Consider the following 16,816-nt stretch of genomic DNA (forward strand, 5'->3'; position numbering starts at 1 on the left):
GTTCAAAAGGACCAATAAATACTCTATTTACAAAGAATCAGAATTTTCTCTCATATATTTCATGCGTCAGGTTTTATAGGATTAAAGGAGAAGTCAACCCAAACAAATTTTTATGACAATAATATGTTCTGTGGAACCCACGAGTCAAAATATAGTATTCTGGATGATATTGTGTTATATATTTGGAATATAAACAGCAAAATCCAGCAGTTTTTATCACTATCAGAAGGCGGCCATTTTGCAACTTGTTGTCAAGTGAAAATGACATCACAGTTGCTCAGGTCTCTAACAACCAATCACAGCTCAGCTTCAGAAAACAGGTGAGCTGTGATTGGTTGTTACCTGAGCTGAGCGACTGTGATGTCATTTTCAGTCGACAGCGAGTGGCAAAATGGCCGCCCCCTGAGATGGATAAAAACGGCTGGATTTTGCTGCATAATTCACATTACACAAATGTCATATAAATTTGAATGTCATGTTTAGACTAGTAAGGTCACATATAACATATTATTGTCAAGAAATGTTTAAGATTGACTTCCACTTTAAATATATGAAGGTCTGATCCTCGCATGATAGGGGGTAGCAAAAACATATGCCATGTGTTTACAATTAAGATAACATCCAATCTAACTGTTTCTATGGAGTCGAGCAACTTCCATTAAAAACCTCACTGCCTAGTGCGGAGCTCTTATATTGAAAATTAACCCATAAAGTCCTCTCAGCAGCTATGAATCGCTCCAGACGATTAAATGTTTGCAAATGAAGTGCATGGATTAATATTTTATACCAAATTAAGATTAGAGAGCCTCATTTGTTCACCCACTTTATGCAAAGGGGGGTGGGTTTCCAAATTGGAAGCAGACAGCAGAGCAGGAAATGAGCCCAGTGAGGCGCAAGAAGCTGGTGAAGCTACTTGAGATGAATGGTTGGGGTCTGTTTTATGAGCCGATGTAAATGAAAGGTGCCATGTACGCTCCGCTGTGGCGCCACAGTCTGCGCGCGGCATCCACGCCTTCTGCCTGTAATGACGCCGGCCTCCCTCAGGGGGGTCGAGGCAGCTCGTTATGCGTTGGGGGTTTTTTTTCTTCTTTTTTTCAACGGTTTCTAATCTTGATGGGTTCACAAGCCCGTGTCTCCCACTGAGGGAGGGAGAGGGAACTTTGATCGTCAGCTGTAAAGGACCAAACGCAACACATGCACATGTAAACTCCGTCATTGAAACACATTTATACTGTACACACTGTAAAAACACGTCCTCTACTTAAAAGAAATGGGAAAGTAGTGCAAAACACTTGATCGCACACTTCATCATCGAGTTGTAACGTGATTGGCATATTTTGGTGACGGAAGCGGGTAGGGCTGGGTATCGTTTCTAATTTCCTCGATCGATTTTGATTTTTTTTTTCAGATTCAATTCATTTCAATTCAATCCGATATTGATTAATTGTGGAAAATCAGTTCTTCTTAAATGTCAAGGACATGTTGAAAATTCCACAAACATTAAATTCCTAATGAAATTTTGCAGAGGCAGTAATTCGTTAAACGATTTAGCTAATTAACTCATTCACTCGCAGCCATTTTCACTGAAACAACCCCATCGCTCCCGGCTGTTTTACTGGATTTTGACAGATTTTGCAAGACCCGCAGAATATTGTATTCTATTGCTATAAAAACATGGAACCGACCAAAAGAAGTATTAGATTCACTTCTTTCATAAAGAAAAAAAAAGTATAGTTATATCTGTTCCCGTTTTGCAGTAATTAGAATATAGCTAAGTTTTCAACATGGCCCTGGTTGATCTCTTATACTCTGCTGCCACCTGCTGGTCGTTTTTGTAATAACTATCATTGCTTCAAGCATTTTATTCAGTTCACAGTCTGCAGCAAAGCCTTATGTATGCTCTAGCATTAAAAAAACAAAACAAAAAAAACATAAATACGTCTTTGGGAGCATGGTAATATTTAAAATAGAACGTATTTATACGTTTTTGGGAGCAAATGAGTTAATGAAAGCAAAATGTGTTATAATCACTTAAGTGTTACACAAATATTGACATCAGCAAGGTTGAGATGAAAATATTTTTTAATTATAAATATAAATGAAAAAGATTCTGAATTGTCTTAAAAGTGCAATAAGTCGGGTCTTTCTTTAATGTAAGAAAATATTTTTAAATTCATGTGAACAATAAATTTCAAGAAAACGATAAGATATAGTAAAATATACTGGCTTTTACAATTTTACAATAGTTTGTGTGTTATATTTACAATTTAAACTAAATATATAGGAAATTACAAACAGATCCAGAGTCACTTTCAAGCAACTGGCGGGATGAAGGCCTGACAGGTTTACACCAGACGGCGCCCAACACCGAGTTCAAGTTTGTTTGGATCTGCTGCATCACGGTTAACAATCACTTATTCCACTTCTCCCCTGCATCACCTTTATAGCCACTTTACAGCACTGAAGAAATCCCTCCATCTTTTTTATGCGCTACGGTGGGAGGTTGTGTTTGGGCTAACTGGTGCCACCCGGCCAGCTTTCGGATCCCTCTCACCTGGAAATGCGCGTTTATAACAGCGGTGGCACCGTGGGAGCAGACGGCGTGGCGCCCCGGAGGCTGTGAATCACTCACTCTCCAGCTCATTAACCCCCATGGAAACCGATGGCGAGATGGCGGACATTAGAGGAATAGCGCAAGAAGGATCAATTGTGAGCCTGAGTCGGCAGGATGCAATTGGAGACTGATAGCGTCCGTGTTCAGATGCGCTGAGAGTAACATTCCAATATTCTAGTGCTGTCACTATAGATTATTTTTACAATTGATTATTCTATCGATTAATCGAACAATCTGATACATTTTTATTTTGTATTAGTGTTTTATAAAAGCATTTTTTCTCCCCTTGATTACTGTTTTTCACCAGTGATTGTTTATTTCATATTCCTATAGTGATCAAACAAAAAAGGGCAAGGATTAATGTATTTGTCAACCTTTTCGTCATTGTTTTTGTCTTATTTTTACTAAACACAGAAGATATTTTCCCCATAATATTCCCATGAAAGACTACAGAAATCAGTGATTAATTACTGTTGAGATGCTAAAATCAGATCGTTTCGACAGTTTTCGATGAAAAATTGAAAAAGTAGTTGCTGATTACTTTGATCATCGATTACGTGTCAATTAATCGATTAATTTTGAAAGCTCTACAATATTCCATGCTGAGTTTTAACGTAACATATTTTTGTAGTGTGAGAGATCCCGAAATTAGGCAAACTAACAAAAAATACATAAATACATATAAACAGATGGTAAATTATAGGGATGTCACGATAAGGGCAATATCGTGATATTAAAACTGCCACAATATCGTGGTCGTCATGTTCACAATACCTAAAAGGAACACATTTGTTAAAAAAGTCAGGTCAATTTCCATTTGTGCAGTTGTAGCACCCTCTAGTGGCTAGTTTATTAGTGCAATTTAATTTTCATTAGGGATGTTTTGGCCTTCAATGTTCAAAATCTATGCTAATTCTCAGATGAAGGGGAACCTAATTTGCTTACATTATCAAGTAATTGCCTCAATATTGTTATTAGAGATTGTAGGTGGTTTATATGCATTGCTGTTATGTACAAAAGCATAATATTGTGGGGTTTTTTTGTTTGTTTTTTAGTATGAGCTCTTTTTTTTTACAATATTGTGATCTTTTTTAAATATCGCCAACTCCCCCACAATATCGTGATAATTATCGTATCGTGAACTTCATATCGTGATGATATCGTATCATGATGTTTGGATATCGTTACATCCCTAGTAAATTATGGACTAGTTTCTGTGATTATGTGTGTCTGTAGCAAGTTTGAAATCATTAAAGAAGAAACTAATAATTCCGTTGAAATGTGCAGTTTCGCAATGCCAGTCCTGAACAGAAGGCATTTTAATCTAAATAAGTCTTTTTTCCACATTAAATCAGAGTTAAAAAACAACAACAAAAATCTCTCACCATGATGTGTAAATATTAGGGGTGAAATGGTCCATGTACTCATTAAAAAAATTTTTATGGAACATTTGGTAGACGAGTACTGAAGCGGGATTTGGGGCGTAACGTTACACCCCGACTAAATATAACATTGAGTATAATCTGAACAAACTTGGGCTGACCGGCCATCTCTTCACATCTGCTAGTGTCCATACTGAACGATCCGATGCGGGGTGCTGACCTCGGTCGGGCCTGGTAAACGGTTTGAAAAAGCCGCTCGCATCTGTCCGTCACCCCTGCAAGCGGCGTAAACACACAAACGGGCCGATGAGCCGAGCGCATGCCGCGGGCCGCTCCCTGCTGGGCATTACATTCAACACCCTTCTCCTTTCCAAATACGGCATCGTATGCGACATGTCGGTCGGCACCGCTTTAAGAGGGCCCGGACAGACATACTCCTCCCTGTGCGCACTCGCGTGCATTCCGCGGCCTCATTTTCACACCCTGCTGCTCATATTTACACTGCGTGCGGCCTGTCTTGAGGCTTTAACCGATGTCAGACGTGACAGTTTGCCAGGGAAAGCAAACGGGAGTATGTGGGGTCCGACCAGGGATCTGATTGTGTGGCTCGTTCTAATGTGCGGTAATGGGTGGGGGGGAGCTTTACGGTGGCGAGATTTCATGTCTGCGGCCACTCGCACAGAGGCTCTTTTGAGGCGAGGGGGGGGAATTCCCATTGCTCGGATTGCCAATGCTGCTCTTTTACCTTCGGCGCACTTCAGCTGTAAAACAGGCCGGCAAATGCAAGGTGCAACTGGCAGATAAAGTGGAGTTAGTTTGGGTTGCATGCATTACTTGTTGATGGAGAGACAACCATTTCGCTTTTGTAGTACACTGTGAATACAGTTGGGTCAAACATAACCCAAATTTGGTCAAAAAGAGACAGACCCAAATGTTTGGGTTAGTCATTTCAACTAAAAAGTTGGGTCAAATTAATAACAGACAAAACAACCCCCAAAAATTGGGTTATGGGTTATTCTTTTGATCCAACTTTTTTCTTTAACTGTGTAACCCAAAAAGTTGGGTTGGTCTCAAAAAAAAAAAAAAAAAAAAAAAAATTGTCTAAAGAAGTAAATAAATAATCCAAAACATTGGGTCGGGCCCCCAAAACTGGGTTGTTTTCTGGGTTATCCATTTGACCCAACATTTTGGTTTAAATAAATAAACCAATTTTTTTTTTCACCCAAATTTTTGTCACGCACAACCCAAAACGTTGTGTTGGTCTAAAAAACAAACAAACAAACAAACAAACAAACAAACCCCAAAAAGGTGTTTAGTAGGTTACTCATTTAACCAATTTTTTGGTTTACAAAGTAAATAACCCAAAAAATTTGGTTGATCCCCCAAAATGGGTTGTTTTCTGGGTCATCCATTTGAACCAATATTTTGTTTTAAATAAATAAACCAAATTGGGTTTTGGGGTTATTTTTTACCCAATTTTTTGTTCATTTTTGGTTTATTTTTTTTTTACCCAAATTTTTGTCATGCACAACCAAAAACGTGTTGGTCTAAAAAACAAACAAACAAACCCCAAAAGCTGTTTAGTGGGTTACTCATTTGACCAACTTTTTGGTTTACAAATAAATAAATAACCCCCAAAATTTGGTCGATTCCCCCAAAATTGGTTTTTTTCTGGGTTATCCATTTGACACAACATTTTGGTTTAAATAAATAAACCAGTTTGGGTTTTTTTTTTTTTGTTTGGTTTTTTTACTCAAATTTTTGTTTGTCATGCACAACCTTAAATGGTGGGTTAGTCCCCCAAAAATGATTTTGTTAAAAAAAAAATTGAAAGATAGGTTATTCATTTTGGTTTAAATAAATCAACAAAAACGTTTTTGACCCAATTTGGGTTATTTTTGACCCAACTGTTTTTAGAGCGTATCAGTTCAAATTCAAATGAATATGTCAGATGTCGTGTATCTCTTCAGGTTCTTGAGACTTTTGTATGTCCCCACACACGATAGACATGCCCGCCAGAAACAAAACAATTTCAAGATCCCTTTTGGCAAAGCAAGTCACAAATCAAGCCGGTCTAAAAAGCCCTTAAAAATCCGGCTGCCATTTCGGGATTGTCTCTCATCAGAGAAACATCGGAGCAGTGCTTGTAAAAACTCCCACACTTTTATTGTATCCTGCACAGAATTAGGAAGACGTGCTTTTGTCACGGGGCTTCCTAGCTTGCAGGTCTAATAAGACGCCTCACAGCTGCGCCTTTTTAGCACAAAAACCTTGTTAAAAAGATTGTGTTTCAGGGACTGGACTTTTAAGCGGGATGTCATTTATCAGAACAACCACAGCGTCGTTGATATTTTGACACAAGGATGGTGTTTGTTCAAAGATAACGAACGTATAAAAGCCCAGTAGACAAACGTTAATTAAAGCAAAAAAAAAAAAACTTGCTTTAGATAAGTCAGTGATTTATCTTCCCTTTACGCGCCTCGACATAATATTAGCCTTGGAATATGAGAAATATCTCATTCCGAACGCGTTCCTCTCAGTGATTTGATTTAAGCCAACACAGCCAGGCGCCTTTCATCAGCGCGAGCGCAGACAAATCAAGTCAGAAGAACCCCCCCCCCCCGGGAGGCAGCCTGAGTCAGCACTTTTTCCAGTCGTAGCATCCAGACGATAAGCACCGGATGTTTTTGGAGATGGTCTGAGGAGGAGTAAAGGTCAATTCATTCATCCTTTTCAAAATTGTAAAATAACCATTAAAAAAAAGAATTTTCCATTTGTCTCCTTTTAACTCGACAGACAGATAATATTAAATGGAGTATAATTTTCGATTACGTCATTGCGTGTAGGCAGACGACTCGCAATAAAATCAGAGATTTATGTTTTATGGTGAGTTCTCCATCTGGCGCTCCTCCAACAGATGTCGCCGTCTAAACCAATTGAGGCGTATATTGTATCCCAATAAAAAACAACAAAAATGCAAACAAAAAATGAAAATGTTGGTTGCTATGTATTTCTAATTTGGTGTTTCTATTGCACACACAAGCCGGGTCATTATCTTGTGTTGTTTTAGGAGGACACGGATCACAACTACTACACATCCAAAATGTACAGCCCGACGGATCCGAGCAGCAAGGGATTGTGGGTAAACATCGAGCAGATGGACAAGGAGAAAGTGAAGATTCACGGGATTCTGTCCAACACGCACAGACAAGCAGCGGTAAGTCGCCCAACGACACGTTACATAAACGAGTCAGCTGCTAATTAATTTTCCGACAGTTTTGATATTATCCAGATACATTTGGGTCATGGACAGGAAAAAAAAAATATTTGAGGACATTTGGGCTTTGGGAGAAGTCTCAATTAGTCAATAAAGTATCAAACTAGCTGGAAATAATCATCAGTTTCAGTCGTACTTTCCATGTGTGGCCTGCAGTTCAACTATGATTTACATTTATCAAATGAAAGAAGTCATCATTAACGCAATTTGGTGTTTGTGGTGGAACGCTAATATCAAATTTCCCTAGTCAAATATTGATGGAAACTCGAGTCACTCACAAGTTGCCGTATGGACTCGATGGAAGGGTGAACTGTTTGATCGGATTTCATCACCAAAAAAAAAAATAATAATACTGGACATGCTGAAATGCTTCCCAGTGATATTCAAGTACAAAAAGCCATGAAAGAGTTTTCTGCATTGTTCATTCGACTCGTTTTCCTTTCAAGTGGTGATGGATTGAGCCTCGCCTCGGTACAATGGGGCCTGACTTTGAGCGGATTCTCTTCCCGAGAGCAAAGTGGGGTCTGACTTTGGCTTTTGTCCTGGGGGAAAATCGATAAGTGCATCTGGCCCCGGGGTCTTGAGATGAAGTGAAACTATACGTGCCTCCATTTCGCCAGCAGTGTTGCATTTCCAATTAATCGGGTTTCTAAGGCAGGCTTTAGAGCTGTAATTCCGTTTTCATGCACTTTTCATGTGACACATATCCGACGATTCAAGGTTGTTTATTGCCACTCGTGAGTTGACATTAGCGCTGTCAAAATTAATCGATTAATTGGCAAGTTATGACTGATTTTGCTAGGCCCACAGAATCTATTGCTCTAAAAACACGGAACCTACAAAAAGAAAGACTAGCGTCTCTTCTTTCATCGTTTCATCGCAGCAATTAGAATTAGAATATAGCTAAGTTTTATCATTATTCACAAATCGGTTTAAAACTGTGGGTAAAAGAGCTTTTTGTAACATGGCCCTGGTTGATCTCTTATACTCTGCTGCCACCTGTTGGCCGTTTTTGTAAAAACTACCATTGCTTCAACCATTCTTTTCAGTACAGAGGCTGCATCAAAGTCTTCTGTATGCTCTAGCATTTAAATAATAATAATAATAATAAATAAAAATAAAAAAACGTATAAATACGTCTGTGGGAACATGGTAATGTTTAAAATAGAACGTATTTATACGTTTTTGGGAGCAAATGAGTTCATAATCGAGTAATCGTTTGGAGCACTTTTTATTTTAAAATTTTCCAAATCCTCTGATTTCAGCATATCAACTGTAATTGTTCACTGATCTCATGAAAGAAGACCGATTATCTTCTGTATTTAATCAAAATCAGACATTTTACACATAGTTCAACATCAATCCCTCTTTTTTTTTTTTAATCACTATACGAATACAAGTACAAAATAAACACCAATCACTGGTTAATAAACAGTAATCAGGGTAATGCAAAATAAAAATGAATCCCATTCGTTGATTAAATTAATTGATTAATTAATTGATTAAAAAAATATTCATTAGTGACAGCACTAGTTGACATTTACATTCAAACTAAACTAAAATAAAAAGAACTACGCATTTATTTAAGTCCATTTAGCCTTATGCTAACAAAGAGAAATAGCAAAATACGATAGTTGCGTGCTTTTAAAGTCTTTATTGGTGTTTGGACAGACACAGGTGTGTATATATTATTTTGGTGATAGGTTTATTATATCTAAACTTTTACGCTCAGTTGCATTGGCACATTCATGTCTAATAAACATAAGCTTTTTATCCACTGATTCCGATCTGAAGCATTTTATTTGGCTTTTCTTCTTGTCTGCTTTTTTTCCTCGCAGAGAGTCAACCTGTCCTTCGATTTCCCTTTCTATGGACATTTTCTGCGTGAGATCACCGTGGCAACTGGCGGTAAGTCAACATAAGTCAGTAGTTCACTATTAAATATTGTTATTGGATATGCTGTCGATGCTAGCCGGGTGCGCGCAGACACATTTTACTGCGATGTGGTTTGGCGGCGGAACGCGGTCGGGATTCATAAGCTGCCGAGGCATTTATGAAATGTACAGCGTTGCGTATATGAGTGCCTGAGCGTGCCATTATTGTGTTTTTTTTAGTGCGCGGCTGCGGTACGGCGACATCATAGCCCCTTAAGCGCTGAAAAGCATCCAACAGCAAAGGCGTTTCTGACAAGTTGAAGAGTAAATCTGAAAAGATTTGGGCCTCAAAAGGCTCCAAGTAGTTGTTCTGACACATTGACCATTTGCAGTTCTCACCTCGGCGGGAACGTCTGCTCGGAACAGAGGATAAAAAACAAACTCCCCACCACCTACGTGACAAACTGAACTGGAGGGGAAAAGCAGGCGGTGGGTTTGGACTGGAAGCGAGAGTGTTTCTGCCAAGTGGCTTCGCCGTCATTGATAAGGCGGCGGCGGTATCAGAAGGCGGGTGTGTATGTGTGTCTCAGGCTAAGGGTTGACACGGCCGCCTGGGAACAATTTTTTTTCCCCGTTCGTAAAGACTTAGGAAAGTAGCCGAAACCGCCCTAATAAACATGATAGGCAGAAGTTAGCCATGACAGTTTTGGAATGTAACACTAAATAGGATTTTTCTCACAGGTCTTTTGCCAACTAAAGACCCGCTAATAGTTTCCATAAAAAAAAAAAAAAAAAATTAAATAAATAAATAAATAAACAGTTATTGAAATAGGTAGTAATAATAATAATAATAATAATAATAATAATAAACCACTTGATAAAAAATATAATAAATAGGAATAATTCATCAATCAATGAATAAATACATAATAATAATAATAATAATAATAATGAGAACAACAACAACAATAATAACAATAATAATAATAAGAATAATAATAAACCACTTGATAAAAAATATAATAAATAAGAATAAATAATAAATACATAATAATAATAATAATAATAACAATAAACCACTTGATAAAAAATATATTAAATAAGAATAAATAATAAATACATAATAATAATAATAATTATTATTATAATTATATTAATAATAAACCACTTGATAAAAAATATAATAAATAAGAATAAATAATATATAAATAAATACATAATAATAATAATAATAATAATACACTTATAAAAATGTAAAAAATAGAAATAATAATAATAATAATAATAATAAATTGTAATAATAAATAAATAAATACATAATAATAATAATAATAATAATACACTTGTAAAAATATAATAATAATAATAATAATAATGAATTGTAATAATAAATAAATAGTAATCATAAATAAATAGTAGTAATAATAATGTCCATCCATCCATCCATTTTCTTGACCGCTTAATCCTCACAAGGGTCGCGGGGGGGGCTGGAGCCTATCTCAGCTGGCTTTGGGCAGTAGGCGGGGCACACCCTGGACTGGTTGCCAGCCAATCGCAGGGCAAGTAATAATAATAATAATAATAATAATAATAATAATAAACCACTTGATAAAAATATCATAAATGAAGAAGAAGAAGAAAATAGTAATAATAATACAGTAGATCAATTTGTGAATTGAAAACTTCATATCTGTGTAGGTTTGGTGTACTAACTGATGATGTCCAGCACGGTTCTTACCAGATATTTGAGGGACGTACAGATGACGGATATGAGCTGAAACGACGGGAAAGAGTTTAGAAAATAGGACAGGATGAAGCCAAAAGTTCATAGGAGAGACGAATAATTCTCACCCCCACAAGCTGTGTTTACGCGCACCGTCCTGAGGACTGCTTTTTCGGGAACGTCCAAAGAAAACATCAAGCGGGAATTAGCGCGCCCGCTCGACTGGAGCTTCACTTTATTGGTGTTTACACAAGCGCTTTTTGTTCTTCTCTGCCCGATACTCGGCGTCGATCGCATCTGCTCGGGGTCGCCGCAGAGTGATCGCACGCATGGCCAAGAGGTTTTTTTTGTGTTTACTCAAGCTGTCTTCCATTACTAATTGATAGAAAACACATACAGTCCATTAAGTGCTTTCCAGCGGACATGTGCACACATCTCTAATTGATAGAGCACATTAAGTGGCCCATAATAATAATAATACGCCATTTTAGAGCCAGAAAGACCTCATCACCTTGTAGCCTTTGAAATAATCACAGTAGTGCGCAGCCATTACCAGGTCAACACAAGTGCTTTTCAAATGTATTAAAGCAACACCAAAAATAAAGAGTTTGCCAAAACAGCCTTGAACCAAAATCGTTTAGTAAATACATTGACTTGCATTCTTAAACGTAAAATTTGTTTCAGAGTCAGTTTAAAGCCTCAGTCTTTGAACTGCTAATGTACAAAACTACCAACAAGCAGGTTTCTCATAATTTCCCATTTTGACGAATGAAGAATACATTAATGAATATGTACACCCATTGGTGACAGACGCTAAACTGAAACGGAGAAACGGAAATGAGAAGTCAAAGCCTGAGAGGGCTTGCAGGCAGAAGATAGTTGCTTGCACATCCTTCTCTTCCTCTCTCCTTCCTCCATCTTTGTCTGGAGGAATCCTTTCTTATCGACTCGCCACCACCCAAATGCCGTTTTCAAAACGCCACCTTGACATTGCCACCGGGGAAGAAAACAGCGAGTGGTGATCACGATAAGAGATGCGTGGGATTTGATTTACATTTTTTTTTTTTATTCCACTCACATGTAACGGAGCATCTTCGGAATATTTGGCCAAGAGTCGTCTTTGATGTGATAATAGCTTGGCTGGGCAGTTGTGGTTTTTGCCGTCAAGAAAGACTGGTGGAAAAATGCCGATTGCTTCGCATAGTGTCTTCTAATTTCCAAATCTTCGATCCCCCCTGACACTCTACACAAACACACACACACACGCATGCACTTTGGGGCTGGTTACACTACTATCAAGTGAAAAGGGTTGAAAAGAGTGTCACTCCGGTGGTTGCTTTAAAGCTTTTCCCAACCTTTACTGAGCCAAGGCACATATTAGCAAAATCTAACGACACAACCACCAAACAAAAACATCATAAAAACTACATACAGTTGTACCTTGACTTATGAATTGAATTCGTTCCGTGCCCTTGGCCGTAAAATACCACAATTACCGTACTATACATACTATTTTTTAATGTTTTACATTTCTTTGACCACATGGGATGAAATTACTGTTCTTAAATAGAGATCCGATCCGGACGTCATGTGATGTGACTAGTTCTCAGAACACGTCAAAATGCCATCGAAGTTAGCAGTTTCACGCAAGTCTTGCAGTGTTATTTAGGTACGTTCGCAACTTAGCAGGCATGGTGTGAGAGAGGAACACTTTATTTGGCATGAAGTGAGAGAGGAGTCGACGGGGAGACTTGAGTAAACGTGGACGAGAGAATACTTGAGAGAACACTTGACCAAAACGTAGAGAAACCTGACCAGAACGTAGAGGAACTTGACCAGAACGTAGCGGAACTTGACCCAAAAACAACAAAGCACCAAGACAAGACAAGACAAGACAATGCTCCCTCGACGTGTGAACAAACCCCACTGACTAAATATAACACTAATGAGACACTAACAAGACACACCTGGGAAACACAGCAGGCAGAAGGCACTAATTAGGTCAACACACACTGGGAAGGGGAATGACACACAGGTGGACATACTCAGACATAACGACACAGGGGAAACACACAAGAACACCAGACAAACACAACACACTCACCAAAATAAAACAAAACCCAAGACAAACTGAAACATGACAATTTCCCCCACATTTTGTGTGTGCTAACAGTTAGCATCTGCTGATTCAGCCACTATGTACAAAGTGCAACATTGGCTAGCATTGGTTCCTCTTCTGGTAGCCTGGAGCATGCTGATCCTTTTTTTTTTTTTTTTTTTTCTTTTTTTTTTGCCTCTTCTCGTCATGGCAGCTGGTCCACAACAGCTGTCAATCATTATTCAAGTGTGGCGTTTGCCGTTTACTCAAAGTGGCAAACTTTTCTATGCCACCAAAATGGCTGCGCTAAGTGCTAACACCCATTTTGGGTCGCGCGACGTCAACGTCCGGATCTCTATTGCTCCATTTTTTTCCTCCCTTTCCACTACGGTGGTGTTTCTGAAGCTCTCTAAATGGTAAATGGACGGAACTTATATCATGCTGTCGACACCACATGATGCTCAGAATTCTTTACAATCCGTCATATTCACACATTCACGCACCACTGGTCAGCAATCGAAATACAAGATGGATGAGCGGATAGATTGCAGGTGTAGCTGATGTGAAATAAATCTCTTGGACACACAGCTTGTAGAATTTAAGAATCTCAACGTTTAATATGGTTTTCATAGTGTAGAGGGAACATATTGGATTGAGAGCAAGTGAATGGAAATGTATCCTGCTAGTGGCACTTGGCTAAACTCTACTGACGTCCTAAACGGCGCATAGTTGGGATTATTGCTGAGGTTCCTAACTGAATCCTGGCGATGAAATCAGAATCTCGATTCCTCAAATGTGCAGCTTTTGCACTTCTTCCTTGATTTATGCTCGGCTGCTTGGATAGAAATGCTCCAATGATCTCGCCGTCTGCTTTCATTTGCATTCAACGGCTGGATTTCTTTTCCAGAAGCCGCGTTTGTCGCTGTTCGTTTGTGTGATTTGCAGAAATGTTAAATACACAACTTTTTTTCAGGGGGGTGGGAATACAAATGTAAGCGAGTCGGTGGAGTTTGACACCACTAAATGAAGTCACATGGTTCTCACTCTCCAACCCTCCCTCTCGTGTCCTTTGTGCTGACAGTGCTCAATATGGAGAATTCTTTACAGGGAGGTCTTAAGGGAAAGATTGATTCCCCTCACGGCATGTTCTGCTCCCTCTTCTTGCTGTGATAGATGTGTTTGTAGGCAGTGTTAATCTATTTTTAGTTATATAGTCTTTTGACTAAAATGAATTGAAGTTTTAGTCAGAATTTAGTCATCTGATTTAATCCAATTTTAGTTGACGAAAATAATTAGTTACGTAGTCGCAATGAGATTCCTCCTCTCAACCAAAAATAGGTTATATAATCTCTCTGCTAATTGCCTGTATCCATGATACACCGAGTGTGCAGACGAAATAGAAATACAGTATTTAGAACTACAGTACTACAAATAATCCACAGAGTCCCAAAAGACTTGCAGCCAAAAGTGACCCTTCAAACTTTCGTTGCCGCTCCCTTATGATGACTAATGGGTGGTTTCTCCCTTGTGCTGGATAATTAATAAGCGTGTTTACAGGCCGCTAAGCGGTAAAGATCTGGTTGGTGTCGAGCTCGAGGCACGTGTGAGGAGAAATCTGTTTGCTCAGAGGACGCCAACCAAAGTTGCCATGTGTTTGTTTTGCAGCTCGTATTCCTGTTGCCCGTGACCTCATGTGATAGATGAGTCACTCGGCGTACATTTGCTCAAGGCCCCTTGCGATTTGCCTCTTCAGTTTCTGATAGAGGATGCTACCGCTAATTAAAACCATCACCAAAGCAGCTTGAAGACATGCTCTTGTGTCTTTTTAGGCGCAAAACTGTACTAATTGCCATGTGCTTGATCTCCCTCAGGGTTCATCTACACGGGCGACGTGGTGCACCGGATGCTAACAGCCACGCAGTACATAGCCCCCCTTATGGCCAACTTTGACCCCAGCGTGTCCAGAAACTCAACCGTCATCTACTTTGACAACGGTAGCAACATTGTTTTATTTTTCTTCTTCTGTATTGCTGTTTTACTGTGATATGTTGCCTCATCGAGTTTTAAACAAACAGCTCTTCTTTATGGGAAGGTGTGAAACCTTCTCGACCCCCGTAATGCTCTCATAAATTTTCACTCACGCTGGCTGAATGAATGCCATCAGGATTTTTTTTTTTTTTTTTATCCATCACATTCGTCGTCATCTCATCCCAGGCCAGTCTGTGTGACCTTCAAAGCGGATCTCACCCGACTAGAACCACACTAATCCATTCTCAGAGCGCCGCCAGTATCGAAGAAGAGTTTCACGGTCTGTTAGTGACAGACACGAGACGTGAACGTGCAAAACCGAGGGAAAGAGTTGGGATTAGCCCTGAGACCAGCCACAAACTGCTGGTCTTATTTTTGGTTAAAGTTAGCAGTTTATGATATGAAGAAGAATATATTTATTTCATAAAATAGTAAAGCAGTTGGTTATTTACTAGCAAGCTACAGTAGGTACTTCATTTATTTGCAATTAGTTTGTCCATTTGTTTGTTTGTTAATTAGTTAATTTATTAAGCATCTTTTGCTAGTTTCTTTGCTAGTTAGTTAATTAGTTAGTTAGTTCCTTACTTAGTTTGTTGAGATCGCCAGCTAGACTTACTTACTTGGTTGGTTGGTTGGTTGGTTGGTTGGGTGGTTACTAGTATCATGTTCATTGGTTAGTTAGTTAATCTGCCTGCTTGTTAGTTACTTAGTTTGTAAGTTCATTAGTTACTACTTAGTTCATACTTACACACATCACTTAGTCAGTTTTAGTACCATCTGTCTATTAGTTAGTTAGTTAGTTAGTTAGTATGATGTTAATTGACTAGTTAGTTGATCTTTCTGCTTGTTTGTTAGTTACTTAGTTTGTAAGTTCATTAGTTACTACTTAGTTCATACGTACACACATCACTTAGTCAGTTTTAGTACCATCTGTTAGTTAGTTAGTTAGTTAGTATGATGTTCATTGACTAGTTAGTTGATCTTTCTGCTTGTCTGTTAGTTACTTAGTTTGTAAGTTCATTAGTTAGTTACTACTTAGTTCATACTTACACACATCCATCCATCCATCCATTCATCAATTTTCTTGACCGCTTAGTCCTTACAAGGGTCGCGGGGGGTGCTGGAGCCTATCTCAGCTGGCTTTGGGCAGTAGGCAGGGTACACCCTGGACTGGTTGCCAGCTAATCGTAGACTAACACACATCAGTTAGTCAGTTTTAGTTCCATCAGTTAGTTAGTTAGTTAGTTCATTCTACTTGTGTATGTATTATTAGCAACATAATTAAACTCATCTGAGTTTAATTCAAGAGTGTATGGGTTGGGTTAGGGTTAATCTTTGTTGCACTCTGTCATGATGTTGAAGTAGGTGCATAGTACGAAAAATGTTGTGGGTGAAGGCTGATGGATAAGTGGCATGAGAAAAATAAGTGATAAGGCATAGTTTATACAGTACAAAGATATTGAAGTGATTTGTAAAAGAATCATGAAGTAGATGAAAGTGTGAGGGGGATTTGTGTCTGCTTAGTAAGCTGATGTCATTTAAACACTAAAGCCTTGGCCATGGATAATTTAACTAAAATGAGGTTGCGGTAGTGCAATTTGTAGTTTGTGGATTCGCTTTTGTTTGTTTGGAGCTTGCGCAGCCTGCTGAGCTGGTAAGTGGAAATAGAAACAAGGCCAACATGTGCTCTCTCATCCCCCTCCCCTCGGCCCAGTTTGAACGGCGGCCCTCCCCTGCCGAACGGGACCTGGATCAGATCTAAGTCGCTGACAGGCCTCTTCCTCGTCGTGGAGGTGCAAACAACCGGCGCCACATTGGAG

The 16,816-nt window shown here is 38.9% G+C and overlaps 1 protein-coding gene across 2 annotated transcripts in view; it reads left to right on the plus strand.

Moving 5' to 3' along the window:
• Window positions 1–16,816, plus strand: part of plxdc2b (plexin domain containing 2b) — a 59,514-nt gene that overhangs the window by 24,971 nt on the left and 17,727 nt on the right. For both annotated transcript variants that reach the window (XM_077509452.1, XM_077509451.1), the window contains 3 exons: window positions 7,067–7,213; window positions 9,112–9,181; window positions 14,840–14,962. In XM_077509452.1, the coding sequence (XP_077365578.1) occupies window positions 7,067–7,213; window positions 9,112–9,181; window positions 14,840–14,962 (340 nt within the window). The remainder of the gene's footprint in view (window positions 1–7,066; window positions 7,214–9,111; window positions 9,182–14,839; window positions 14,963–16,816) is intronic.

Source organism: Festucalex cinctus, chromosome 20 (assembly GCF_051991245.1).
Source record: "Festucalex cinctus isolate MCC-2025b chromosome 20, RoL_Fcin_1.0, whole genome shotgun sequence".
Taxonomy (NCBI): domain Eukaryota; kingdom Metazoa; phylum Chordata; class Actinopteri; order Syngnathiformes; family Syngnathidae; genus Festucalex; species Festucalex cinctus.